This window comes from Aptenodytes patagonicus, chromosome 21, assembly GCF_965638725.1.
Source record: "Aptenodytes patagonicus chromosome 21, bAptPat1.pri.cur, whole genome shotgun sequence".
NCBI lineage: Eukaryota > Metazoa > Chordata > Aves > Sphenisciformes > Spheniscidae > Aptenodytes > Aptenodytes patagonicus.
This window is the reverse complement of record NC_134969.1, coordinates 5,040,183-5,063,867: the sequence shown is the minus strand read 5'-3', so window position 1 is coordinate 5,063,867 and position 23,685 is coordinate 5,040,183. Positions and strand designations below refer to the sequence as shown.

General features: G+C 50.4%; 1 protein-coding gene across 1 annotated transcript; it reads left to right on the top strand.

Annotated features, from left to right (window-relative positions):
* The first annotated feature begins 749 nt into the window (after positions 1-749).
* On the top strand, positions 750-22,983 carry YTHDF2 (YTH N6-methyladenosine RNA binding protein F2). The gene is made up of 5 exons (XM_076357231.1): positions 750-799; positions 1,117-1,141; positions 1,581-1,660; positions 5,916-7,502; positions 22,044-22,983. The coding sequence occupies exons 1-5, from the start codon at positions 773-775 to the stop codon at positions 22,065-22,067; spliced, it is 1,743 nt and encodes a 580-aa protein (XP_076213346.1). The 5' UTR covers positions 750-772; the 3' UTR covers positions 22,068-22,983.
* The last annotated feature ends 702 nt before the right edge of the window (positions 22,984-23,685 follow it).

The following is a 23,685-nucleotide window of genomic DNA, read 5'->3' as shown; positions in this document are numbered from 1 at the left end:
GGGACACCCCCCCCCCCCCAGTCTGGGCTTCCAGCAGGTCCTTCCCTGCCCACGCTGCGCCCCTCTTTTGGCCGGGAAAGGGGCAGGGGGGCTGCGCTCCCGGCCCCTCGGGCGTCAGGGTTGGTGCCCAGGGAGCCCCTTGACCGGGGGGTCCCGGAGGGCTGCGATGGCCCCTGGTGTCCCCCCACACACACGCACCCACACCCCGGGGTGCTGGGCTGGGGGCCGTGCCCTGAGCACGGGGGGGGGGGGGATCTAAAACATCGGGGTGCGACAGAGCAGCGTTGGGGTGGGGCTGCGGCCGGGCCTCGGGTTTGCCATTTATTTGCTGGAAGAGCCCAGCTGGGCAGTGGGGGCGCCTGGCCCTTTAAGAGCGGCCCCCCCCCCCCCCCGCCTGCGCTCCCGCGCCCGGCCGAGCGGGGGCGCCGATCCCGCCGGTCCTCCGCCGGCCCGTCATGCACCGCGCCCCCCCCGCCCCCCCCCCCCTCTTCCCCCCCCCCCCCCCCGCCATTGTGCCTGGGAGCGCGGCGCGCGCGCGGTGCCGCGTGACGCCCGGGGAGCGCGTGTGGGCGCGAGGCGGCGGGCCTGGGCCATAGACGCGGGCCGGAAGGAGAGGCGAGGGGGTGGCTAGAGCGTCGCCCCAGCCAGGCAGCCGCCGCGGGCGAGTCGGAGTCCGCCAGGCAGCCGCGCCGCGCCCGCGCCCGGACAAAGCCGCCGCCGCCGCCCGCTGCCCCGCCCCGCCCCGCCCCGCCAGCAGCCCCGCCGCGGAGCCATGTCGGCCAGCAGCCTCCTGGAGCAGGTAGGAGCCCCGCCGCCCGGCCTTCCCCCCCTCGCGGCGCCGGGCCCGGCCCGCTAGGCGAGGCCGCGGCTCGGGGCCTAGCGGCGGGGGCGCGGGCCGGGGCGGGCGGCGGCCGCGGTCTTCCCCCCCTCCACCCCCCTCGTCCTCCTCCTCCTCCTCCTCCTCAGGGCCGCGCCTCCATTGTGCTGCGGCGCGGCCGGGCCTCCCCACGCCGGGCCGGGCCGGGCCGGGCCTCGCCGGGCTCCCCGCCCGCGCCGGGGGCCGCTTGGCCCCCCCTGACTGACCGCTCTCCCCTCTCTCTTTCCACGCCGCGCCAGAGACCCAAGGGCCAAGGCAACAAAGGTGAGAGGCCGGTGGGCGGCGGGGAGGGCTGGGCAACGGGGGATCCTGCGGCCGGGGAGCGGGGATCCCGCGGGAGAGTCGCGCCTTTGGGGAGCGTGCCCGCGGGGGGGGGGGGGGGGGAGGGACGGGGAGGGTCTCCTCGGGAATTTGCTGGGCACGTCCTCGGGTCTGTGCGCCTTCTCCCGGCGGAGCGGCTGGGAGAAAAACAAAGCGCGAGCCGCGGAGCCTGTCGTCGCTCCTGGGGCTGGGGAAAGTTTGCAGTTAAGGAGCGTGTGCGCGGTGGTGAAGTGCCTTGGCACCCTCCGCCGGGCTAAGCGCGGTATGTTCTTCGCTAGCGAGCGGTAGTTGCGTTATAGGGTCCGTCCTTCGATACTTTCAGTCGGTAAACGTTCGAGTTCATCGGCAGAGTTCTTTCTAACGCTCTACGTCTCTCCCCCAGTGCAAAACGGATCTGTGCATCAGAAGGATGGGTTAAACGATGATGACTTTGAACCCTACTTGAGTCCCCAGGCCCGGCCGGTGAGTAAGAGAACCTGCTAACGGGCAGGAAGCGCCAAGAGCCCGGGGCCTTCCTGCTGCTCTCTAGCGAAGGCGAATTTGGCGTCCTTGCGCTTCCCTGTCTCCACTTACTGCATTTTGACGTTTGCCAGCTTTCTTCTCGTAGTATGCTATTTTATACGCGCCTTTCTCCAGGCAGAAAACACCAAAACCCATTAGGTTGTGGTGGGTGAAATATAAAGGCTTTAGCAACTCTTTGGGGGTGTAAGGACTTCCTACAGTTGGTGTTCAGCTCATTTTTTTCAACGTGACTGTCTTGAAGTTACCATTTCTGCTCTTTCAGTTTTACTGTTATGACCTTGTTTCCTTGCTGGTTTCTGGTTCTTTACACCGTACGAGGAGGTGCACGGTATTGCCTTGTGAAATTGCTTCACACGATGCAGTTACGCTCCAAAGGCTTCTGGAGGATACTACCAACGCTCTTATCTCTCCGCCGAGTAAACTGAAAATGCGTGTCATGGGGTTTTCTCTATTTTTCATCAAAAAAAAAAAAAAACCAACCCACAGAACGCATATGTGATAAAGGCTGTTAAGACTTTTTGAGAACTCTAGTTAGAAGTCGAGCTGGAGAGCTTGCGATCAGCTCCTTCAGGAGCTGATCAGACTTCCAGATACTTTTCCTCTTAACTTTCTATTTAAGACTAGCTCCACTGTTAACTGTTTTTTGTTTGTTTTTCTTAATGAGCGGTAGGAGAGTGACACGCAACAGATGGAGTTCAGCTGATTAGCCGGTACAAGTAAGCATTATAAACATCTGTAGTAGGACTGGAGCAGTTAGTTCATTCTCTTGGCTTCTCTTTCCTCTCCAGTTGTGATTAGTAAAAATAAGCTCTTCTGGTTTTCCCTCTCTGTATTTTTTTGATCATTTTTACTAGTCAGTGTATTTTTTTTTTCAGAGAAGCGATGCGTGTTTTATTGGAACACGAGAACAGGTTTCTGTCTCAGTTAAATTTTCAACAAGTATTTTCCTAGTCTGTGCTGAAGATATGAGGCTAAATATTCCTTAAGGTCCTGTCAGCTGTTCATAATCTTCAGAATTCAACCTGTCCGTTAAGGTAACTTTACTGCATTCAGCTCCCTAAAAAGTTACAAGCCTAAATTCGACCTGCGCAGGGCGAGAGAGTGTGATTGCTTTCTCAAGTCTTGAATAAAACTAGCTGCTTTCCTAGTAGCTGTCATCTAATGGTGGGTTTTTTCTATCCCAGAAATCAACATCACCAGTTTCCAGCTTCCTTCTGAATGTGGAAGTATTTCCTGCAAAGTGTAGTTTTACTTAAATCTCCTAAAGAGAAAGGAGGTTACTGTAATGCTAGAAACAACATGATATTTTACCTTATTTTGCATGTTTGACGAAGAACTTCTGAATATTTAGTTTCTTTCTGCGTGTGTCACGCTGGTAAAAGGACTTTTTAAAAACAAGGAAGTGATTGGAGCACGCCCTGGGAGGTGGAGCAGAGCTGTTGCTCTAGAAATTCAGCAGGAGTGAGGTAAAACCGCCCTGTTAACTTTGAATGAAGCTTTCGGGTGACGTTATCTCGGTTTCTCACCGTGCTGTGTTGCTTGCCAGCTCTCGTCGATGTTTTGACACTCGATATAGTAGAAAACAAAACCCTAGGGTTCAGTCTGGAGGGGTCCGGGTTCAAAAATAGGAAGGGGTCAAAGCGCGCACCTCTTTTTTCTGAAGATGGGAAAGGGGGTTACAGATGAGGCTCTGAAAAATGAACTAAATGCAGCTCGCTGCTGCAGGGTGTCGTGAGTGGTTTCTGAAATCGCTTTCTGAGCTCTCCACACAAGCGCTGGGTAACAAGTCGTAAAGTCTCATGGCTCTTCGTTCAGGAGCTGCTGTTTCAGGCGTGACTGTTACTAGCTTGTCAGCCTAGTAAATGAGGTTACTGTGTATTTTAAAGCTCGGATACACAGCAAGCGATTCTTCAACAGTTTAAAACACACAACAAAAGCTCAACAGCGACAGTAAGTAAGCTTAAACCCTGGCTGTAGTCTTGAGGTGGAGTAGTGAATTTGAGGAAATAACTCTACAAAAGGCCTTAGTCATTGGAGAGAATTAAAAGCCGGTGAAGATTTATTTGCATACTAATCAGTAACTGTGTCAGTTGTGCGAGTGCAGGGTAGCAGAGCGAGGTGGCGTGTTGGATAGCGAAGCGTGGTTCTAGACGTTCAGGCAGCGAAGAGCAGCGGGCCTGTCTTAAATCTGCTTCGAGCTGGCAGTGCTCAACTGTTGTTTAACTCCTGCACTCCCTCCTTGCTACGCGAGCGTGGCTGGTGAATACTCTACAGGTAATAGCTTAATACAGACTGCGTTAAAATACCTCGTGCAGTTAAACATGTAACGGCGTGGAAGAAAATATTCTGAGGTGACAAGGGGTCAGGTTTGCATCTGACGGCGATTTGCTTCGTGCGCTTCGAGGGAGAAGCCTGCGGAGAGGAAAGTGCTGCTCCGCCTGCTGGGCTCAGGTTTTAGGTACGGGCTGGCACGTTTACCTTCCGTCACAGCTAATTTCCAGGAGAATATATTGTTACTCTTATAATTGAGGGGATTATCTTTTGAAGAGGCATTGCTGGTTCAAAAAAATAATATTTTGGTTTTGAGTTCCTTCATTTGCCTTACAAATTAGTGTCGGCATTCGTGCTTTTGGACAGATTGAGCCCTAAAGATTGTTCATGGGTTTGGATTCAGCGGGACCGAGTTCCTCAACTAGGAAAACCCTACCCTGGATAAGAGTTAGCTTTGTTATTAACTTGCTTTTGGGACCCCTGCTTTGGGAAAACGGAAAGGCTGGAGAGAGCGTCTCCGAGTCTTCGTGCATTCACGCCATGAAGTACCACAGAAAGCTTTTTAGCGTTTTGCACAACGAAGCAAACCTTGTCTCTGAACACATTACATTAAACAATTCCTATTAATTTTTGTAAAGTTGGGGCTGGGTTAGCCCCAAACCTGTTGCTTTCCTTTAACTCGGTGGAAGGTGGAGGCGCAAACCAGCTATTCCTGGAGGGTGCCAGAGCCATCTCGAGAGAGCCTCCGTAGATTTCGGTATGGCGTGAAGTCCTTTGGGAGCAGCACTTGGCACGTGAAAACATGATTCAACGAAAAATGGAGTAGAGCCTGCTGCAAGCCAAGCTTTTAAATGGGAACTGAACCCGACTTTCATCTCATCTGCATTGGGTTGGCGTGTAAGCGGCTGTATAGCACGAGGCTGTCTGCACACAGGTTCAAATTACTGGATGATAATGTCCATTAGCGTGGCTTTAACCGCTCCCCGGAGGGGCCATTGGTTTGAATGCCAAATGACAGATGTTTTTCATGTAAGCAAATCTTGGTGATGTCTGAGAGTTCCCTAATTGTAAAATTACGCATTTGTTTCCGTAACCTAAAGGCTACTCGGATGTTAAAAGGGAGACCAAGGCATGGAGCAGCTTTTTTTTTTTTCCTCTCTGAATTTGAAGCCTGCTTTCTTGTGCTGCTGCTGTCACCGTGCCATAAAAGGCTCCTACTGAAACCCTGTTGATTACTCCCCATTTTCAGGTATTTTTTAGTATGTGCCCGCAGCACTGGAGCAGTTTGTGTTTTGAGGATGAGGCTTTAAGTCCCTGTTCGTTTGCAAGTTCTTGGAATGTTTTGAGCTCTGAAACTTTAAATTGTAGGGATAAAGCTGTTTTCATGGGTAATAAGTTTAAGGGAGGGACTGAGGAAGGCAATTAGGGACATTCGTGATTTTGGCAGCGCGTTTCCACTGGACCTTTTTCCTCCCTATTCCACTTCTCTCCAAGTCCTTTCCCCACCCCCCCAAAACAGCAAAATTAAGGCAGATACGTACGTTACCCAGGCAAGAAAAGCCCTCTTCGGTAGTAGCTACAAGAAGTAGATCATCACATTTGGCTGCTAGGTAAGATACTGTTTTTACAGCCTGAGCAGGAGCAGTCTGGTGTCCAGTCCCGCATCACGCGTCAGGAACACAGCGCGCTCCCATCTCGGGATGGGAAGCTTGCTAAGCCTTTGTGTTTAATCTTTCTGGCAATGAAACAGTTTTTAGAGCACCTCTAACAAAGGAGGTGTTTCAAGGCCGGGCCTGTTTATCTGCCCGGCGCTAAGGTGGGGAGGGGTGGGGCACGGGAAGTCTAAGATGCCTTTTATTCCTGGTCCCTTGAAATTTGTTCAACTCATTCTAACTATTCAGTGCTTATTTTTGTTTTTTTTCAGAATAATGCATACACTGCAATGTCCGATTCCTACTTACCAAACTACTACAGTCCCTCCATTGGATTCTCCTACTCCTTAGGCGAAGCCGCCTGGTCTACGGGGGGTGACCCACCCATGCCCTACCTAACCTCTTACGGACAGCTGAGCAACGGGGAGCCTCACTTTCTCCCAGACGCGATGTTCGGGCAGCCAGGGGCCCTTGGCAGCACTCCATTTCTCGGGCAGCACGGCTTTAACTTCTTTCCAAGTGGGATCGACTTTTCGGCTTGGGGGAATAACAGTTCTCAGGGACAATCCACTCAAAGCTCTGGCTATAGTAGCAATTACGCCTATGCCCCTAGCTCGCTGGGTGGAGCCATGATCGACGGGCAGTCTGCCTTTGCTAACGAGACTCTGAACAAGGCTCCTGGCATGAACACCATCGACCAAGGGATGGCAGCTCTGAAGCTGGGCAGCACAGACGTTGCAAGCAGCATCCCAAAAGTCGTCGGTTCGGCTGTCGGTAGCGGATCCATTACCAGTAATATCGTGGCATCTAACAGTTTGCCTCCAGCTACTATCGCTCCTCCAAAGCCGACCTCCTGGGCTGACATCGCTAGCAAACCGGCTAAGCAGCAGCCCAAGCTGAAGACCAAGAATGGCATTGCAGGTTCGAGTCTTCCACCGCCTCCGATAAAACATAACATGGATATAGGAACTTGGGATAACAAAGGGCCGGTGGCAAAAGCCCCGTCGCAGGCTTTAGTTCAGAATATTGGTCAGCAGCCAGCCCAGGTGTCCCCCCAGCCCGTGGGCCAGCAGATCAACAACAGCCCACCGGTGGCACAGGCTTCAAGCGGGCAGCAGCCCCAGCCGCTGCCACCGCCGCCGCCGCAGCCAGCCCAGCTGCCCGTGCCGCAGCAGGCGGCTCAGCCCACCCGCTGGGTTGCCCCTCGTAATCGAGGCAACGGGTTCGGTCAAAACGGAGTGGACGGTAACGGAGTGGGACAGTCTCAGGCCAGTTCTGGTTCTGCTCCTTCGGAGCCGCACCCGGTCTTGGAGAAGTTGAGATCCATCAACAACTACAACCCCAAGGATTTTGACTGGAACCCAAAACACGGCCGGGTTTTCATCATTAAGAGTTACTCTGAGGACGATATCCACCGTTCCATTAAATATAACATCTGGTGCAGTACAGAGCACGGCAACAAGAGACTGGATGCTGCCTATCGCTCCATGAACGGGAAGGGCCCCGTTTACTTACTGTTCAGTGTCAACGGTAGCGGTCACTTCTGCGGAGTCGCAGAAATGAAATCTGCTGTGGACTATAACACGTGTGCGGGTGTGTGGTCCCAGGACAAGTGGAAGGGACGTTTTGATGTCAGGTGGATTTTTGTGAAGGACGTTCCCAACAGCCAGCTGCGGCACATCCGCCTAGAGAACAACGAGAATAAACCAGTGACCAACTCCAGGGACACTCAGGAGGTGCCTCTGGAAAAGGCTAAGCAGGTGTTGAAAATCATTGCCACCTACAAGCACACCACCTCCATCTTTGATGACTTCTCACACTATGAGAAACGCCAAGAGGAGGAGGAAAATGTTAAAAAGGTAACTTGTTTGTCTGTCTCGGCAAAGTCCCGTGGGGCAGGAGACGGAGGAGGGCTGCCTTGCGCCGGACTAAATCCGGGGCCTGAAGGCGTGGGCTCGTGAGCAAGCTTGGTGGGCGTCAGTCTGCCTTTTGGCTAGCTGCGTGCTCGCACGTGGAACCCGCTACCCAAATGGCAGCCCCTATTCGGGGTGGAAATGGGTGCCAGCACCCCGGCAGAGCGGTGGGAGGAGGCTTGCCCAGGCCCCGCCTGCAATCGACTGCCCTTCGGTTGCTCTAAATCTCGGCCTTCCCCGAGTACTGTATTCTAAACAAAACTTATTTCTGTGCTGGTGTCAGCTCCTGGATCAGAACGGTATAAAGTAGGAGATCAGTGGGGGGCTTGGGGGGTTGTTAGAAAACAGAGCTGGGTCTTTGAACGGCCGCCTAATCCACCCCCTACCCAAAGTGGGGTCAGTGTGACAGATGTTTCCCACCACTTGTAAAACCTTCGTGAGCGGCAGTTCCTGTCCCTCCCCAGGCAATCTATTCCTATGCTTAATTATCCTTCCTGTTAGAAGGCTTTGTCTAATGCCCAACCTAAATCTCCCTTGCTGCAATTTAAGTCCGTGACTACTTGTCCTCTCTCCGGTGGACGCGGAGCGGGTCATTCTGTTCCTCTCGGCAAGAGAGCTCTGCTGTGTTTGAAGCCGGTGGGCTGTCGCCTGCGTGGGCGCTGCCCGGCAGCGTGGCACGTGAGCTGCTCTCGCTGCCTGGCTGCAGCTGCACTGGCTTGCCGCTTGGGTCCGTCGGGTCGAAGCCTGCTGTCATCGTTGATTCGTTAACGAGAGGATTGCTAATCAAAAATTCTGCCCAAAATTCAGTGACCAGTGGGCCTTGAATCTTACTTGGGTACAGCTGTGTTAGTCACCTGTGGCCGACCTTCCCCACAATTGGGGTCTTGCTTGTATTTGATCAAAACAGTAATTACAAATTAGCATTAGCACAGCTTTCTGGTAGTTTGCCAAGTTTTCTGATGATCTCTTTAGTTTCGGCAATGGGGAATTTTCCACCCCAACAGCTGAAGAACTGAATCAGGAGCTGCAACTGCTCACCATGGCAGTGAATGCAGTTTTTAATTCTTTTTTATATATTGTACTTGGAGCGTTGTCTGTATAAATAGCATCACCCATACACAAAGGTGGTCATGTTTTGCAACTGATACCCTCGCACTTACAGTGCTTGAAGAAAACCTGTAAGGGAGGAATACGTTGCACGGTGTGGAGGTGTAAACTTCATTTTTGTGAGAACCTGCATATTTTGTGTGACTTCACATCCTAAAATTGTTCCGCTTGGTATCCAGCCTGTACTGAAGTGGTGATTTCTCTTTCACTAACCGAGGTTTTGAACACAATCAGAAATCTAGTCCGTGCAGGACGTCTTAGGAAGTGGGACTTCTCATATGCTCCAGATCTGACTTCAGGGAGCAACAGTTTGCAGTGCAAGGTGGGGGCAGACCTTGGCAGAGTGGGAGAATGCAAGGGAGGGGCGAAATGTTGCCGGAGGGCAGGTGGGGGTTGGATGGCCAAGAAGAGTTAATACTGGGTAAACGTAAGCAGGCAGCAAGCAGAAGGAAGAGCAACAGAGTGGGGAAGGCTGGACAGACTGATGGTCTCTTCTGCTGGAAGGCTGCTGCGTTCGCAAGTTGTTGGTAATGTCTGAAAATCGGTAAGGTATTAAAAATGTGGCTTAGCGATTTTCTTAAGACTGTAAACCATCTTTACTCATCTTTTCGATTGCGTTTTGAAGTCGCCTCCCCTGCTCGCTTCAATTTCTTTGAGACGTGCTAGCGTATGGGGGTCAGAAGCAGAAACGGTAGCTGATCGACGTTCAGTGCGCCAGCGCCTCCTTTCTGAATGATGTTTGAGTTGATTCAGTGTGGCATTCCAGTGCAGAAGCGGTTGATTAGGAAAACATTTATTCTTTGAAAGGGAACTTAGTCATATGTCTCTGGAATTCATAAGCAAGGAGGGAGTCGTGTAGATACGCAGTTGGTGTTTGCTTTTTACCCTTGACTCACTCTTTGTTGCATGCTCAGGGCCCCTGCCCTGTGACATCCGGCACGGAGGAAGTGACTTGGTCTTTCTTTCAGCAACAGTTTGACCTCCTCGATTGCTCGCTGACGCAGCCTTGAAGATGGTTGAGGTTTCTGTAACTGCTCTTTCATGGTTTCATTGAGAAGCAGTCGTTTTTGCTCAAGGAGGGGTTTTTTTTTTTTTTTTCCTGGAGTGAATGCTGATGGTTACCCTGGGACTGTGGGTGGCAAAAAAAGCCCAAGCCGTGCAATGTCTGCCTTGAAGCATCTCAGGTAATCACTTAAAAAAAATAAAATCAGGAACCAGAGTTGAGGCACTGGAAAGCTAAAATGCTGCTCTGGCAGCAGCCAGTGGTGCAGCTCCCTGCCTGCGGTCTGTCGAGCTGCTGGGGAAATCCCATTGCTACCAGCTCTTTGTCTCTGCCACCAGTCTTTGGATGGCAGTGATACGTTAATGTTCTGCATTCCTGATCCTCGAAGCTTAAACGTCTCAAGGTTTGGCTTGTTTTGAACAAGCTGCAGTTGTTTCACTTGGCTTCAGCTTGCCTGAACCTTTGACTGATTTGCAGTTTGAGTCCCGCTTGCTACCTGAGCAGATGGACGAGCGCTTGTGAAAGTCTGGGAACTCTTGAATATTCTTTTATACTCCTCGCTGTTAGAGTCACTTCTTCAGAATTCCCTAAAATAGTTCCAAGAAATTATATGAAAAATGCTTTGCTTAGTGTTTGTGCTATTCCCGTGGGCTGGTGAAGTGGGGTAAATGCTTCAGCGTTGAAAACGCTGAAATCGTGCCCTTGCTTGTCCTTTTCTGTTGCCTGTGCCCATCTTGTCCTCGGAGGCTAATCTCCATTTCTTTCGAGTGTCTTGCTTTGCTCTGCTAATCCAGTTTTCTAAAAGGTTTGGATGTTCTCCTGACCCGAAATGATGAAGCTGACTCCCAGTGCGATCCTACCTGAAGCAGTTTAGGACTTCTTGAAACCCAGAACGGGGTGGCAGAGCATGTCACCGACTTCCTCCCTGAAAGGACTGTTTTATCTTTGTTTTAAAAAAATAAAAAAACAGCCACGAAAATCCCTAGCCCATAGTAATACACTTGTATTTCTAGGAATGTTGCGGTGACCTCAGCGTAAAGATCTTAGATAGTGATGTGCTTGCGTGTGAAAGGTTAACAGCTTGCGTTGTCTGGAAAAGCAATGAATGTCAACGCTAAGGGAGGTTTATTTCGGTTCTTTCTCCCATTGCCTTGCCCAGGGTTCGGGTACTTGGCTACTTGCAGGTTCCAGGGATTTTTAGGAAGGATATCCCATGAAAACCAGTCCTGTCCCGTCCCTTCCAGGGCCGGAGTGCTCAGTTGTCAGGTTTGCAGTTGGTAAGAGACGCTTCGCGTTGGGACTTTGGTGGGTGTTGAGTCAGGATGAGCTGTGCAGGATGGGGTGGTTTCTTGTGGGTTTTTTCATGCTGAGGTTATACCAGCCTCGAAACAGAAAGGTGTGATTTGCCAGATTGGAGCTATTATTTCCGGAAATGTGCTGCTTTGTGTCTCGGCTGACACAGTCTGCTGGTTAAAGGAGTATTAATAGTGGCAAGTGTCACTGCCCCCCTTAGAAGATATGATTTAAGGGAAAATTTAAGTGGTGTTATATGAGCCTATTTGAAACTAGCAGACTATTCCACAGTTGCTGTAAAGAAGAAATGTGTTCTGGTGTATTTTGCAAAGCTCTTCCCCCCCGCCCTCCTTCCTAATTTGTAATCTCGGAGGGGAGGAGAGGGCATATTTCCTACAGGATGGGGTAGCACTTTTCTCCTGCTGTTGCAGTCGCCCCGGCTAGTGCTGCATTTGCTTCGGTTTTACCATGCCAAACAGGACAGTGTTTCTGACTATAAGATTCGGTTCCTGGATATTGCATATCCAGGCAAAGCCGACTAGTTCCCTATGACGCCGAGGGAACACGGCTTGCACTCGCGCGGTTCCTTTCATCCCGTCATCCCAAGGCTATTTGCTCTTTCTGCTCCAACTCCTGGCCGTAGTGAAGTTGATCGATGCGCCAGGACAGAATCTCCTTGCTGCGAATACCCTCCGCTGTTGGGCAACGCACACGGTTTCTCTCAGTTTATTTCCAGGCCTTTTAAATCCTGTACGTGTGTGTCCGTGCCTGTATATTTGCCCTGTGATAGAGGAAACAGAAACCATACTGCTTATTCTAGTAGTTTGGTACTGGCTGTTTGACATAAGGAGCGCCTTGTTCTTATGATACCTTTAAGCCAGCACTACAAAGCACTTAGGGCGTTCTCGCATGTTTTTGGTTGCGTTCTAGCTTTGTTTAAAGGCAGGAGAAAACGGTAGGGGAAGGCTTAGATCTAGCTGGTGCTCTAATCCTTGTTTTCTGCTGTAAGATGGGGGACTTTGTTTCCCCATCTGTAAAAAGGGAGCAGCTGGGAGCCATTTCACTGCAAGTAAAGTGGAAGTTGAGTGGTGGAAGAGCAAGCCTGTTGCACTTGCCTCATAGCCCTGCCTCTCACTGTTAATATCTTGTTAGTAGTCTTCAAAATAATATTTTAATGTAACATTTTAATATTATAAAATAATAAAATGTCATAAAATGTGTTTAAAGTCGACATGTTGAAGTTGGTTTAAGGAGCTGTCGAGATGCACTGTTTAAAATTGTTTTTCGAGGACTGGTAATGGGATTCGGAGCTCTTCTCCTCTAGTCACTGGGCCGCACGCAGTGAGGAGGTTTTGCACCTCTTACAGGTACGGCCTTGAGCAGGGGGAGTTTATTTCGTGTCCTGTTCTTGTGAACTTGTTCCCAGCTCACTTGCTGCCCACTTGGTGTGGGCAAAGCTTCGTGCCCCCTCCCACCCAGGTTATCTTCGCCTTGGCTGGGTGATTTCAGCTCTGAGTTGCAGAATCCCCTGAACTTGATTGTTCTTATAAATATGTTAATTGCATTCATTATGAACATGCTGATGACTTCAAATGAATGTCTTAAATGAAGGGGGGGGGGGGGGGGGGAAGACTTTGTTCTTCCTTCAGCAGTTGAGTTGAAATTGCATGTGTGTGGCTGGCAAATTCCCTAGAAACAACATGGAGGGTTTGGTGTGCGGGAAGGGAGTGTGTAAGATGTCAGCGGCGGCGGCTTCTTTTTTTTCTTTTTTTTTTCTTTTTTTCCTCCCAAGTGTTCTGGGTAACTTGCTGACACTGAGGTTAATAGCTACTGACACAGGTGTTGTGTTTTGGGTTATTTTATTAACAGCTACTTCTCCAGAAAAAGTAGTTTTCCTTAGAAGATAAGTATTTGCCAGCTATTTTGTTCAATGGAAGCACGAGGGCACGGTCCTGTTCAGTTCCCTCGATTTTCTATCTGGTGCAGAAGTGCAGTGGGTCACAAGACGTTGCTGAAAGCTGATTAGGATCCCAAGAAAACTGTGGAAGTACCTTGATAGGCGAGCCTTGTATATATGCAATACATCAAGAATAGCTTCATGCACAATGTTTTTCACTTGTTCTTAACGAAAATGTAGTTCTGTAACAGTTTGCTGTCTGAAAGAAGTCACTTTCTTCTTCTTTTCTGTCTCCTGTAAAGTGTGGTGTGACAGGTATTCATTTAGGAAGCTTCTTGTTCTGTACCGTGCGATCGTTTTTGCTGCAATTATTAGAGCCCTCTCGTTTTCCTGGATGTTCTTGTTCGTACCTGGTAGTAATTGTCCTATCTTACGGCTTTGTGAGTTAATAAACCAATTCCTTAGTGGTGCAAAACGCTGGACGCTTTCCAGCTAGAAGAGTGGCCACCTCGCTTTTACTGCAGCAAAGTTACCCAGGGAAGTCTCCGTTAACAAGCATTGTCATTATCCAAGCTGATGACTGGGATAGAGGGTTGATTGTAGCTCCTTCCAGTGACTAGCTGCCCAGTGTGAGGCTTTTTAATTGTGTCTAAGTCGTGTAATAGTGCATTTGAGCAGTTAATAATAAAGCATTTGGGTCTTGTAAGCTGTTCTTCAGCAAGAACTTGGAAATGAAGACTGCATTTCTGGTTCCATATCATTAAACTTTTTTTTATTAAAAGGGCAATGCTGAGCTTTTTTTTTTTTGTGGTTAACTGCAGAGCTATCTCTTGTAATGTAATACCAGTTTAGAAGACTCAGACAAAATCTACCTAAAACGCTGTCTTTTGTTTCTAATCTTGGGGAGAAAAGAAACCACACTATTTTAGTTTCCTTCCCTACGTGTACCTGTACACACGGGGAAGGCTTTGCTCTCTCTGTTACTTGTAATTTGATGCCGTCTGCTGTAAAATGACTTCAGAGAATTTCCCATCATCATCTGCAAATCTTTAAGAAATCGTGAAGTCCTGCTCATCAACCTTTTGGCTGCTGCAAGCCAGCCTGATTTGGGGTTCAGCTGATTCAAGTGCCATGTTCTTGATATGTTTAAAGCGGGGGGGGGGAAGTTGAAATATAAAACTATGTTCCAGTGAATACTGCTACGTGTTCCCTTTCGAGTGGTAATAAAATGAGGGTACACACAAAGGGCTGTAGGGAGTATTGGCTCTTTTACTTGAGCTTGTGAATTCAGCTCTTTATGGTTGACAGAAGTAGGCAAATAGATCTCCTCTTGTCCTTTCACAATACTTCACGCTACAAGAAAAACCACACGGTATTCTGTATTTCTTCTGCCTTATTCGTGATGGAGGCAGTATTTTAGCCTCAAACACAAGAACAACTGCAGTGGGTCAGACTGTAAGTCTGTGTAGTCTAATGTTGCATCTCTTGTGGCTGCGAGATCTGCAGATCCGATGGACATGTAGAGAGACAGTGTTTGAGCATCCTTGCTCTCTTTTTCCAAGTAAAAAGCTCCGTGTGCAGCTAACAATAACATGGACAAGAGCGAATGCCCGTAAGGACAGTGCAAGCACATATTTATCCATCTCTGAAGGTTTTCTTTGCCTTTAACAACTTGTGGCTCAGGAATTTCTTTGACCCAGAGGATGTATCTTTGTCTTTAGCGGCTCATGATTTCTCTTCTTGTCCAAGCCGTTGATGCATTCCTTGAGCATCCTCAGGATCCTGCAGCAGCAAGTTCTTCAGCTTAATTATGTGTTTTGTAAAGACATATGTCCTTTTGGTTTGCTTTGAGTCTGCCTCATGCGATACTCCCTAGTTCTTGCGCTGGAAGAGGCGGTGAGCAGTTGATTTCGATGTACTGTCCGTGCCTGCTCTGCTTTTACAGTAGCATCTCTTCCAGGCTCGAGACCTAGAGCACGGTGGCTCTGCAGATGAAAACGCTTCTGTCCTTTGCTCGTCCCTGTTGCTCTTTTCTGACCCTTTTCCAGTTCTTCTGCGTGCCTGTGGAGATGGAGAGGAGCAGGGCTGCGCACTGCTCAGGATAGAGGTGCAGCTTGGGTTTGTATAAAGGCACAATGATCCGTTCTGAATGATGTTTACTTTTCTTGATGGGAGGCATTTTCCTAGAGTTACGGATCGTAACCTTGAGCTCGTGTTTCCGATGGTTAATGGTCAGTTCGGAGCCTGTCATCTTAGAGTTAGGACAGTGCTTTTTCCCACGTGTCATTTGATTAACCTAAATTGGGCAGACCAAATTCACTGTAATGTTCAGCTGCTTTTTCTCAGAGTCCTCTACTTCTTCACAGTCGGCTGCTATTTGTATTACCCTGAATAGCTTAGTATCATCAGTAAACTTTATCACTTTATTATTCATTCCTTTCTCTAGATCTTTTATGAATATATGGAACCACAAATTCCAGTGAAGCTCCGCAGGTTTTCTCCACGCAAGATCATTCAGTCCTTGGCATTACACTTGCGTGGTGGGACAGAGGACAGCGCAAAGGCGTTATTAACTCTACGGCAGCAAAGATTTTGAAACTTTAAATTGGGGGTCCTTCCTTTTCTAAAGACTCATGTGGCACTCATTTTCAGGTGGTAATACTTGCTGCGTGAGCTATGATTTAAGGTAACCAAAGTCATGAAACACATTTCATATAAAGCCAAATGAGAAGGAACGCTAGTCTGTTACCTGGTGTAGATCAAAACTCTGGAGCGATGCTCAGAGTGAGCCTCTGGTAAATGCAGAGTTCAATGCTATTTGCTTAAACTTTGATGTTAACTACTCCCATTACTTTTGTCCATGCTATTAAGTTTCTTAACTTCCCTGCTTTGTGAGGATTTCCGTGCGGACGGATAGGTCAAAGCCAAGTGCCCTGCTCCATAGCGGGGAGATTGAGCTGCCCAGGTGGGAATTGTTGGCACGCTTAAAGCAGCAAACTGCAAAAAGAAACATGGCAAACTTCTCATCCCTTGTAGTGACAGGGCAGAGTGAAGACTCCCTGCTGTAAGACAAAGAGGATTTTATTTTCCATCCCAATGACTTGAAAGGACTTGTGCTGCTGTTATGTTGCTTGTGCTCCGAAGCCAGCAAGTCCAGTTCCAGTCCCTAGTGGGAGCCCAGTTGTCCTAGCATGGAATGCCACTGGGAGTCTTCCCAGGCGGCTCTGTATTGCTCTTTGCTCTAAATATTCATGTATGTTCTTAGCTTTTTTTGCCATTCTGTTTCCTGCACGAGTTTTGCTCGGCGGGACAAGGCCCTCTATGGGAGGGTAATTATAAATGTTTTGGGGAATTGGGCTGCTTTATTCATGCAATCAAATGTGATGTTTAAGCAAGAAGAGGTTCATTCTTTGCAATTGGTTGCATCAGTTTTAAAGGTGCCTTGAAAGATGCTAGGGAACAGCAGCGTGCCTGCTGGTATCTGACAGCTAGGACCACCTCGCTTGTATAAAACCCACTGCAGGGGGGAAGTCCTGGCACTCTTCGTGTCCTTCCTACCCCTAGCCCCAAGCTAGTTGCTCTGACATGGAAATTCAACATCTGATGTAAAGTGCATGGCCGCTGTGGTGTTTATGTTCTCTGATGTTAAGGCGTGGTTTGGCTTACAGCTGTACCTGAAGAATTGCGTCTTGCTGTTCCTTATTTATTCTCCGTGACTTCATATCCTCCTGACTAAATGGTGAGGTGACCGGCGTGCAGCAACGCTGCGGCGTGCTCGGGTTTCGAGAGGAAACCAGAACTTCCTAACTGCCCAGCCATGCATGCTCAGCGTGGTGGCAGGGGACACTCTGGTGCTTCCTGCTGCCTTCTGCGTTTTTGGGGGCAAAGTCTGAATTGCGGGGGCTGACCAGGCACAGCTGCATCCCTGCTTGGCTCATGCTTTTTCAGTGGTGCGAGTTTGCCCCTTTTGGGGTTGTTTGGATATTTGGGTCTGCTCCGTTAGATTTTGATCTGTAAAACAAAAGTTTTGTCTTTCCTGCTCTGACAAAGAGTCACTTTTATTTGCATATCTCCTGTCTTCGTTGTTCTTGGCGGTGAGCTCCGTTACGTGAACGGGAGGTAGGATGAAGATGTCTGCCTGTAACCAGATCCCTGTATCTGATTTTTATCCCCTTTCCTGGGGGAGGCAGACTAGGATGTAGCTTTCCTCTTTAACTCTGATGGCTTTCTAGTGCTGACAACAGGAAAACCTCGTGTTTGGTTTGTAAATCAGTTAGGACTCGAGGCTGTTTGTGGAGCAGATGAGCATAATAAAAGTGATGCATCGTCCGTCATTTGTGCTGACTCTGACCGTGCCTCGAGCTGATGCTGCTGGGAAGGCTGTGCTGGGCATGTCCGAGGCTGCCGTAACTGCTGATTTGTAAGGCAAGTCAGACGTTTGCCTCGGAGACACGGGCACGTGGAAATCCTGCTGCGTTGTTTGCCAGGGTTGCATCTAGTGCGCAATAGGCAGCAGCGCTGGGAGGAGAATTCAAGCAGCAAAGCGCCACGTCGTTGCAGCAGGCGTCGTGGGCTGAGTTGGGCCGTTTGGCAAGGTGTCTGATGAGCGAGAGTTGCGTGTTTGTGTGCTGGGTGTCTTGGCCCTTCGGGGAATGATACTGGGATAGCGTAGACCATACTCTCATGAAGTGATCTCCTGCTGTTCCTTTGTGGGCAGTTACTGGGCGAGTGATGCCTTTTGCTTGCAGGACCTTCTCAGTTTGAAACTGAGACTGCTTCCTGGCCTGCCTGATGTCTTCAGGCTGCTACACTGTGCTCCAGGTCAGACGGGTCCAAATAAACCATGGTTTGTATGCTGCACAGCTGGGAGCTGTGCTCTTGGTGGTTCTCCAGGCCCTCCCTTTGATTATAGTCTTCTATTTCCCCATCTGTAGTGTGGCAATAATATCCTTACTTTTGCCGGAGGTTGAACGCTGGTTGTTAATCAAGGTAAGAGCCTCTGAACAAATGTGCAGCATTATCACCTATTGTCATCATTTCTTGGTACAAACTCTTGAGCCTTTTGTTGTTGTTGGCTCCCCGCAGTGTGACTAGATAACGTAATCTCTCATCAGCCTTCTCCACTACCTCATTCAGTTGCTATTATCAGGACCTGGCTTGTGACATTGCTGCAGCCCCCCGGGGATGGCAGTGACGTGACTGAAGTGGCTTAAGCGGAATGATTACAGAGGGCTCCTACTTAAACATGCTTGCCTTGCCTGAGCTTGGTGCCTCTAAACACCGCCAGCCCAGAAGCACGCTCGCAGTGATGTGTGGGTGTCAACACTTGATTTGCGCGATGGCGTGCATCTTTCCTAGTCATCAGTGTATCGCTTTGCACTTCAGCCATTTCAGTGCTGCGGTGCTCCTGCCCCTTCGCTTGCTGAGGGGTTTGCTAGATGGAGACGAGAGTCTGAGCTGGTGTCTTTTTCTTGCTCCTCCCACATGGATCAATAAGACATGGCCCAGGTCTAATGAAAGTGCAGCCGAAGAGAATAAAACACTTTCTGATGGAATCTCTTTGCCCTCCAGGGACTATATGGCAGAGCAAAGCCCAGCGTGTTGCGTGCAGATGCTGCTCTGCCTTCTCCTGGGCTGTCCCGTAGCTGGGTGAGCTGTGGGTTACGCCATCCCCCTGCCCGTGATTTCGGAGGAGGATGAGCCAGGATAAACGTTTGCAACACCGCTGACCTTTGCTATGTGTTCCGGTAGATCTGTGTGCTGCTCTGCTCTGACGTGGGTGCACGCTTGTTACTCCACAACACCCCAAGGACCAAGATGCGTTCATGGGATCTGCTGCAGTTGGGCTGGCAGATTAGATGGTGTAAAAATCCTTCAGGCCCTGGCTACCCCCCTTTCCCAGGAGGAGACTGAAGAGAGCAGCAGTGAATCTCCCAGAGAAGAGCAAGAAAAGCAATATTGAAATTAGTGGAGGGTAGAGAGCTGTTCCTTCCCTGCCACCCAGCCCCGGCAGCAGTGCCCTCGGCAGTGCCTGCTCGGCCGGGCAGAGCTCTTGGCTGGCTGCCTCCGCGTCTCCCGGGGTGGAGGCTTGGCTGTGCCTAAAGCCCTGCTTTTCGCGGAGGGCAGGCCGGCCCGAGGTAGGTGTTGAAGTCGGCCCCTCGAGAGCCTGCAGCAGGTGTGGTTAGGTGTCATGCTGCATTTTTCTGTTACAGACTCCTTAGGATACTGTTTGCAGCGCTGGTGGAGGGGAGCGGGTGGTTCTGAGCCAGTATTCTGAGATTGAATAGCAGGAGGTTTTAAACAGAAGGCTGGGTTGAGAAAAATTGGGCTATAATCCACCCTGAAGTTAAGATGTTCGCTTCAAGCATGTCTCTGGTCCCCTCTCTAGCTTGGGGACATGGGGACATCTGCTCTAGTCTCTCTTTTGAAGGTGATGCCTTCTGTTCTGGCACACTGGGATTTTGAGGCGGGTTCACTTTTGCACCGAGGCTGGGTCATGTTTCCTGCTCCCTGTGTTAACCGTACGCTGGCCTCGGGAGCAGCTTCACCCTCACAGCAGGGAGGAGAAGTGACTAATTGGGGGTCCATCTGGTCAGCTAACGGGGCGACATGCTCAGCAGGACCCTCGGCCACTGTCTGCAGCCGGCCTGGGACACTGGCCCTGGCCGCTGACGGAGAGGGGGGCGATTGAACCTGGCAGCTGGCTTATCCCATGTCTGCATTCGGGAAGAAGGAGGCATTAGCCCAGGCAGTTGCGGCTCCTTCCCGAAGGAATGCGTCACATTGCCATCTGTCCTTGTTTAACGTAACGTGCTGGCTGCCGAGCCAGGCAGCAGAGAAGGAACAGGGCTTGGCACCTTCCTTTTGATTTGTGGCTTTCCCTGCAGCGCTTGTTTTACTTCATGTTCAAGACTGGCTTTGCTTACCACCGTGCTAGGGTTTTGGGGTTTTTTTTTTTGCTGTTGTGCAATGGTGGTTTTTAGCAACGAATAGCACCTGCAACAGATTTGGGTAGACTTACTGGAGAAGAGGAGAATTAAGTTGACTTATGTGGGGCAAATATTCTTGAAGAGAATGTGTGCCTTCGTCTAATCCCTCTCCCCAGAAGGCAACCTGTGCACGGTATCACACAGGGCTTGCTTTGCCATCCAGCTCGTGCAGAGGAGCTGGAGCCTCCTTGGGTCACCGTGTCCATGTGGCTGAGGGGCTGCCAAAGCCTGGGGTATTGTTTTGAGCTGAATGCAAGGCCTCCCTTTTTGGGAAGGTTTCTAAGAATAGATGGCTATACGTGCCGTTAGCCCGGGATCGAAGCTTCTCAGAGACGAGCTCTCCCCGGATTTAGCCGTGGTGGCAGAGGACGTTGTTTCTTCGAGCAACCTGCATGCTTCTGGCAGAGGTTGCGTGCTCCCCCGGCCAGCGAGCTGCCGAGGTGGAAGGGAAGGTGCCTCTGATCACCAGGTTAACGTGGGGCAAGGGGAAACGGGCAGGCAGCTCTGCGGCTGCCCTGACGTGGGGGGGACACAGCCCTGGGCCGAGCAGCAGGCTGGCAGGGAGGCATCCTGAGCTGAAACAACCAGATTATGTTCGTCAGAGCCCTAACATGTCACTTGGAGAGAAGGGACACTAAGTTAACACAAGGGAGAACCCACGTTGCCTTGCTCTGCCAGTGGGCACCTACTGCAGGTGTTGCTTTGCTGTGGAGGCGGGATGGACTTGGCATCTCTCGAGACTGGCTGAGGTGGTGATTAACTCGCTCCACCACTGAGCGTGGGAGCTAGAGCCAAAACACCGTAGTGCCCTTCACACAAGAGACTGCAGGGACTTGCCTGCGCTCGGAGAAGATGCAGTTAAGAGGCAGGGAGGGGCATCAGCCAAGAGCCCTTTAGCTGTTGACAGGTTTTATTTTTGAGGTGGTGTCATACGATCTGGAAATGGCGTGTTGAACATGGGCTGGGCAGCGTCTCTTAACCCTTTGAGATAGTCTAGACCCATTTCTGTGCAAAGCTGCTGGGTTTGGGTTTAACGGAGAAGGGAGTGTGGGACGTGGTGCTCGGCATAGGAGAGGATGCAGTAGCCCTTGATGCCTGGGGATATTTGGTGCTGTGCTGCCTGTTCAGCTTGGTGCAAATGTTTGCCTGGACAGTGTGTTCCTTCAGTGCTGGAGGAGAGATTTAGATGAACACCGAGGGGGTGGTAGCAGCAGTCGTTGGGAAACCCCTGTGAATCTGTTGTTTTTTGCGTGAGATGCCGTCAGTAGGTTTCAGAGTTATCGGTGAGGTGTTCTGCTGGTAGCTGTGGGCTATTTCAGTCCCGGCAGACGTCAGTACTCCGTAGGTTTGAGCTGCAGTCTGCTTGGATGCTCACGTGTGAGCTCAGGTGAAGCCGCAGCTCCGTGCTTCTGGCAGAGGTTGCGTGCAACCCTCCCCGCAGTGCCCGGGGAGCCGGGCTGCCCTGCTCCGGCAGCGGCTGGGCGCAGGCGGAGCTGTGCCGCGGGCCCCGGCGTCCATTCCTCCCTTCCTCTCCCTTCTCCCCAACGCAGGGGCTCTGCCTGATCCCCACAGCGCTCCCGAGTCCTGCTCCCTAAAGCTGCCCAAGTCTTCTCCAGCCCAGAGCTCCGCTCTGCTGGTTTCCAGCCTGGCGATGGCTGAGATGTCTCGTGGGGGCTGCGAGTTCCGCGCCCAGGAGCGGGGATCTTTGTCACCCCCGCTCCCAGCCCGCACTGGCTGCGGCTGCAAACTTCAGCAGTGACCTAGACTCACTCTTTTTTCCACCAGTTCTTCCTTGGTTTGTCCTTCTTGGTTGGTTCCCCCCCCCCCCCCATTCCTCTTCGTGCTGTTAAACCTCTAGCTTGGAGCAGCCTGGTGATGTCTGTCCTGGGAAGAGCCCGTAACTCTGCTGAAGGATGCTGCCGTGAGCAAGGAGAGAGGAAGAGGAGCGGAGCTTGCGGCATCAGCAGCCCTCGTAAAGGGGAAACGTGATGAGCTGGTAGACCCGAGCAGTGTAATACGTCGTCACGTTAGCCGTACGCAGTTGCAGTACCTCCTTTGCAAAGAAAAATACCCTTTCTCGGACTTTGCTCGCGTGGGACAGGCCTCCCATCGCAGATCCACGTGACGAAATGCTGATGTGTAAAAGCGGTGAATAAAATTGCTCTCGGCTAACGTGTTCTTCTTTTTTTCTTTTGCAGGAACGCCAAGGCCGTGTCAAGTAAAAGGCCATTCCTCCCACAGCTGTCTTTCAGAGAGAGAAAGAAAGAGCAAAAATATCCCAGAGAGAATTAGGACTTTTTTTTTCGTAATTTCATTGACTTCAAAGAGACTCTTACAAACTTGCAGTTTAAAAAAGAAAAAAAAAGTATTGGAATTTCACAAGACATAGGACTTAAAAAAACAAAAACAACAAAAAAAAATCCCTTCTAGGTAGAGTATAGGTAAAAAACTGTCCCCTTTCTTTTGGCTTTGGTTGTGATTTCAGAGCATACGCTTTGTTTTTTGTCTTTTTACTATGTTTTTTCGGATTTTAAAGTCCGTAAGTGGCATATGCCTTTTTCTTTCTCTAATTTTTAAACCCCGCCGCTTCCCTTCCTTCCACCCCCTCGCGCCTCCTTCCCCTGGTTTTGATATTTGCACTTGGAACACCGAGTTGTAACATCCACCACGGAAAGTGGAGTAATTTTTTTTTTCTTTGCTCCCCCCTGCTCCCACCCCACTCCCACCCCCCCAGCCTGGAAGAGGAGGAATTCTACGAGGAAGTTGGGGTTTTGGCCTAAGAAGAATTGAACAGAAATTGTCCATGAGGTTGTGTCTTCAAGGTGGTTCATTTTTCTCTGACCCTTTGTTACTCAAAGTCAAGTACTAGGAGTCCTAAGAAATGTTCTGTTCTTGTGCATTATACGGATTTACAGATTAAGCCTGGATTAATTTGATTTTGAAAGCTGAGAACAGTGGTAAAAACTTGTTTTGTTTACAGGAAAATGAATTTTGGACAAAAAAAAAAAAGAAATATTGTAAAATGTGTAGTGAATATGTTTCTTCAGTTTCTTGTTAAGCCAATGAGGAATGGGCGTTGCCTTTCTTTTCACCATTAATCACTTCTCAATAATAAACGTGAGATCCTGTTGAGCATCACTGTTGTCTGCCGCTCCCTTTCCAGCGCTGCCCGCTCCGTGGCGTAGCGAGGACACGCACCTCGTTGCTTCTCCTCTGCACGGCAACTCAGGGGCTCGCTGCTGTATTCGTTCTTCAAAATAACGAGTGAAGCGTGGTTTCTCCTTGGGTTTGAAGCAGGGCTGTGTGACCCGTCTCCGGGCGTCCCGAGCTCAGTCCTGGCTTGGTGCTGGGGTTTGTTCCCGGCACCTCGGGATTGGTTTTGCTCCTCGACGTGGGAAGATGTCCGGCGGCGTGGGCTGGCGCCGGGCAGAGCCCCTGCCTGCCCCCAGCCAGCCCTCCCCGGGGCGAGAGGGGCAGTGCCCGGCTGGCCTCGCTGCTCAGGACTCGTTCCCGTTTCACGGGTAAGTTGGGGATTATCCAGCTCCTTCCAGGTGCGTGTGAGATGCAGACGCCCACTCACATCCCGGACCATCTCCCCCGGGAAAACCGCTCGAGGTCAAGAAATCAAAAATCCAGGTTTTCTTGTTTTGGCAGATCAGAAGGAGCGAAAGAGCCACAAACGCATCTACTGTCTGAGCCAGTAACAGTGCTTTAATTGTCAATACCTGATGGGTCGCCGTCAAGGAAAATTGTGCGACATTGGAAATACCTCGCTTACTCAATCGCAGTTGGGAAACATCTGGAACCAGCCAGCTGCCGGCTCTGCTCCTCTCACCTTGG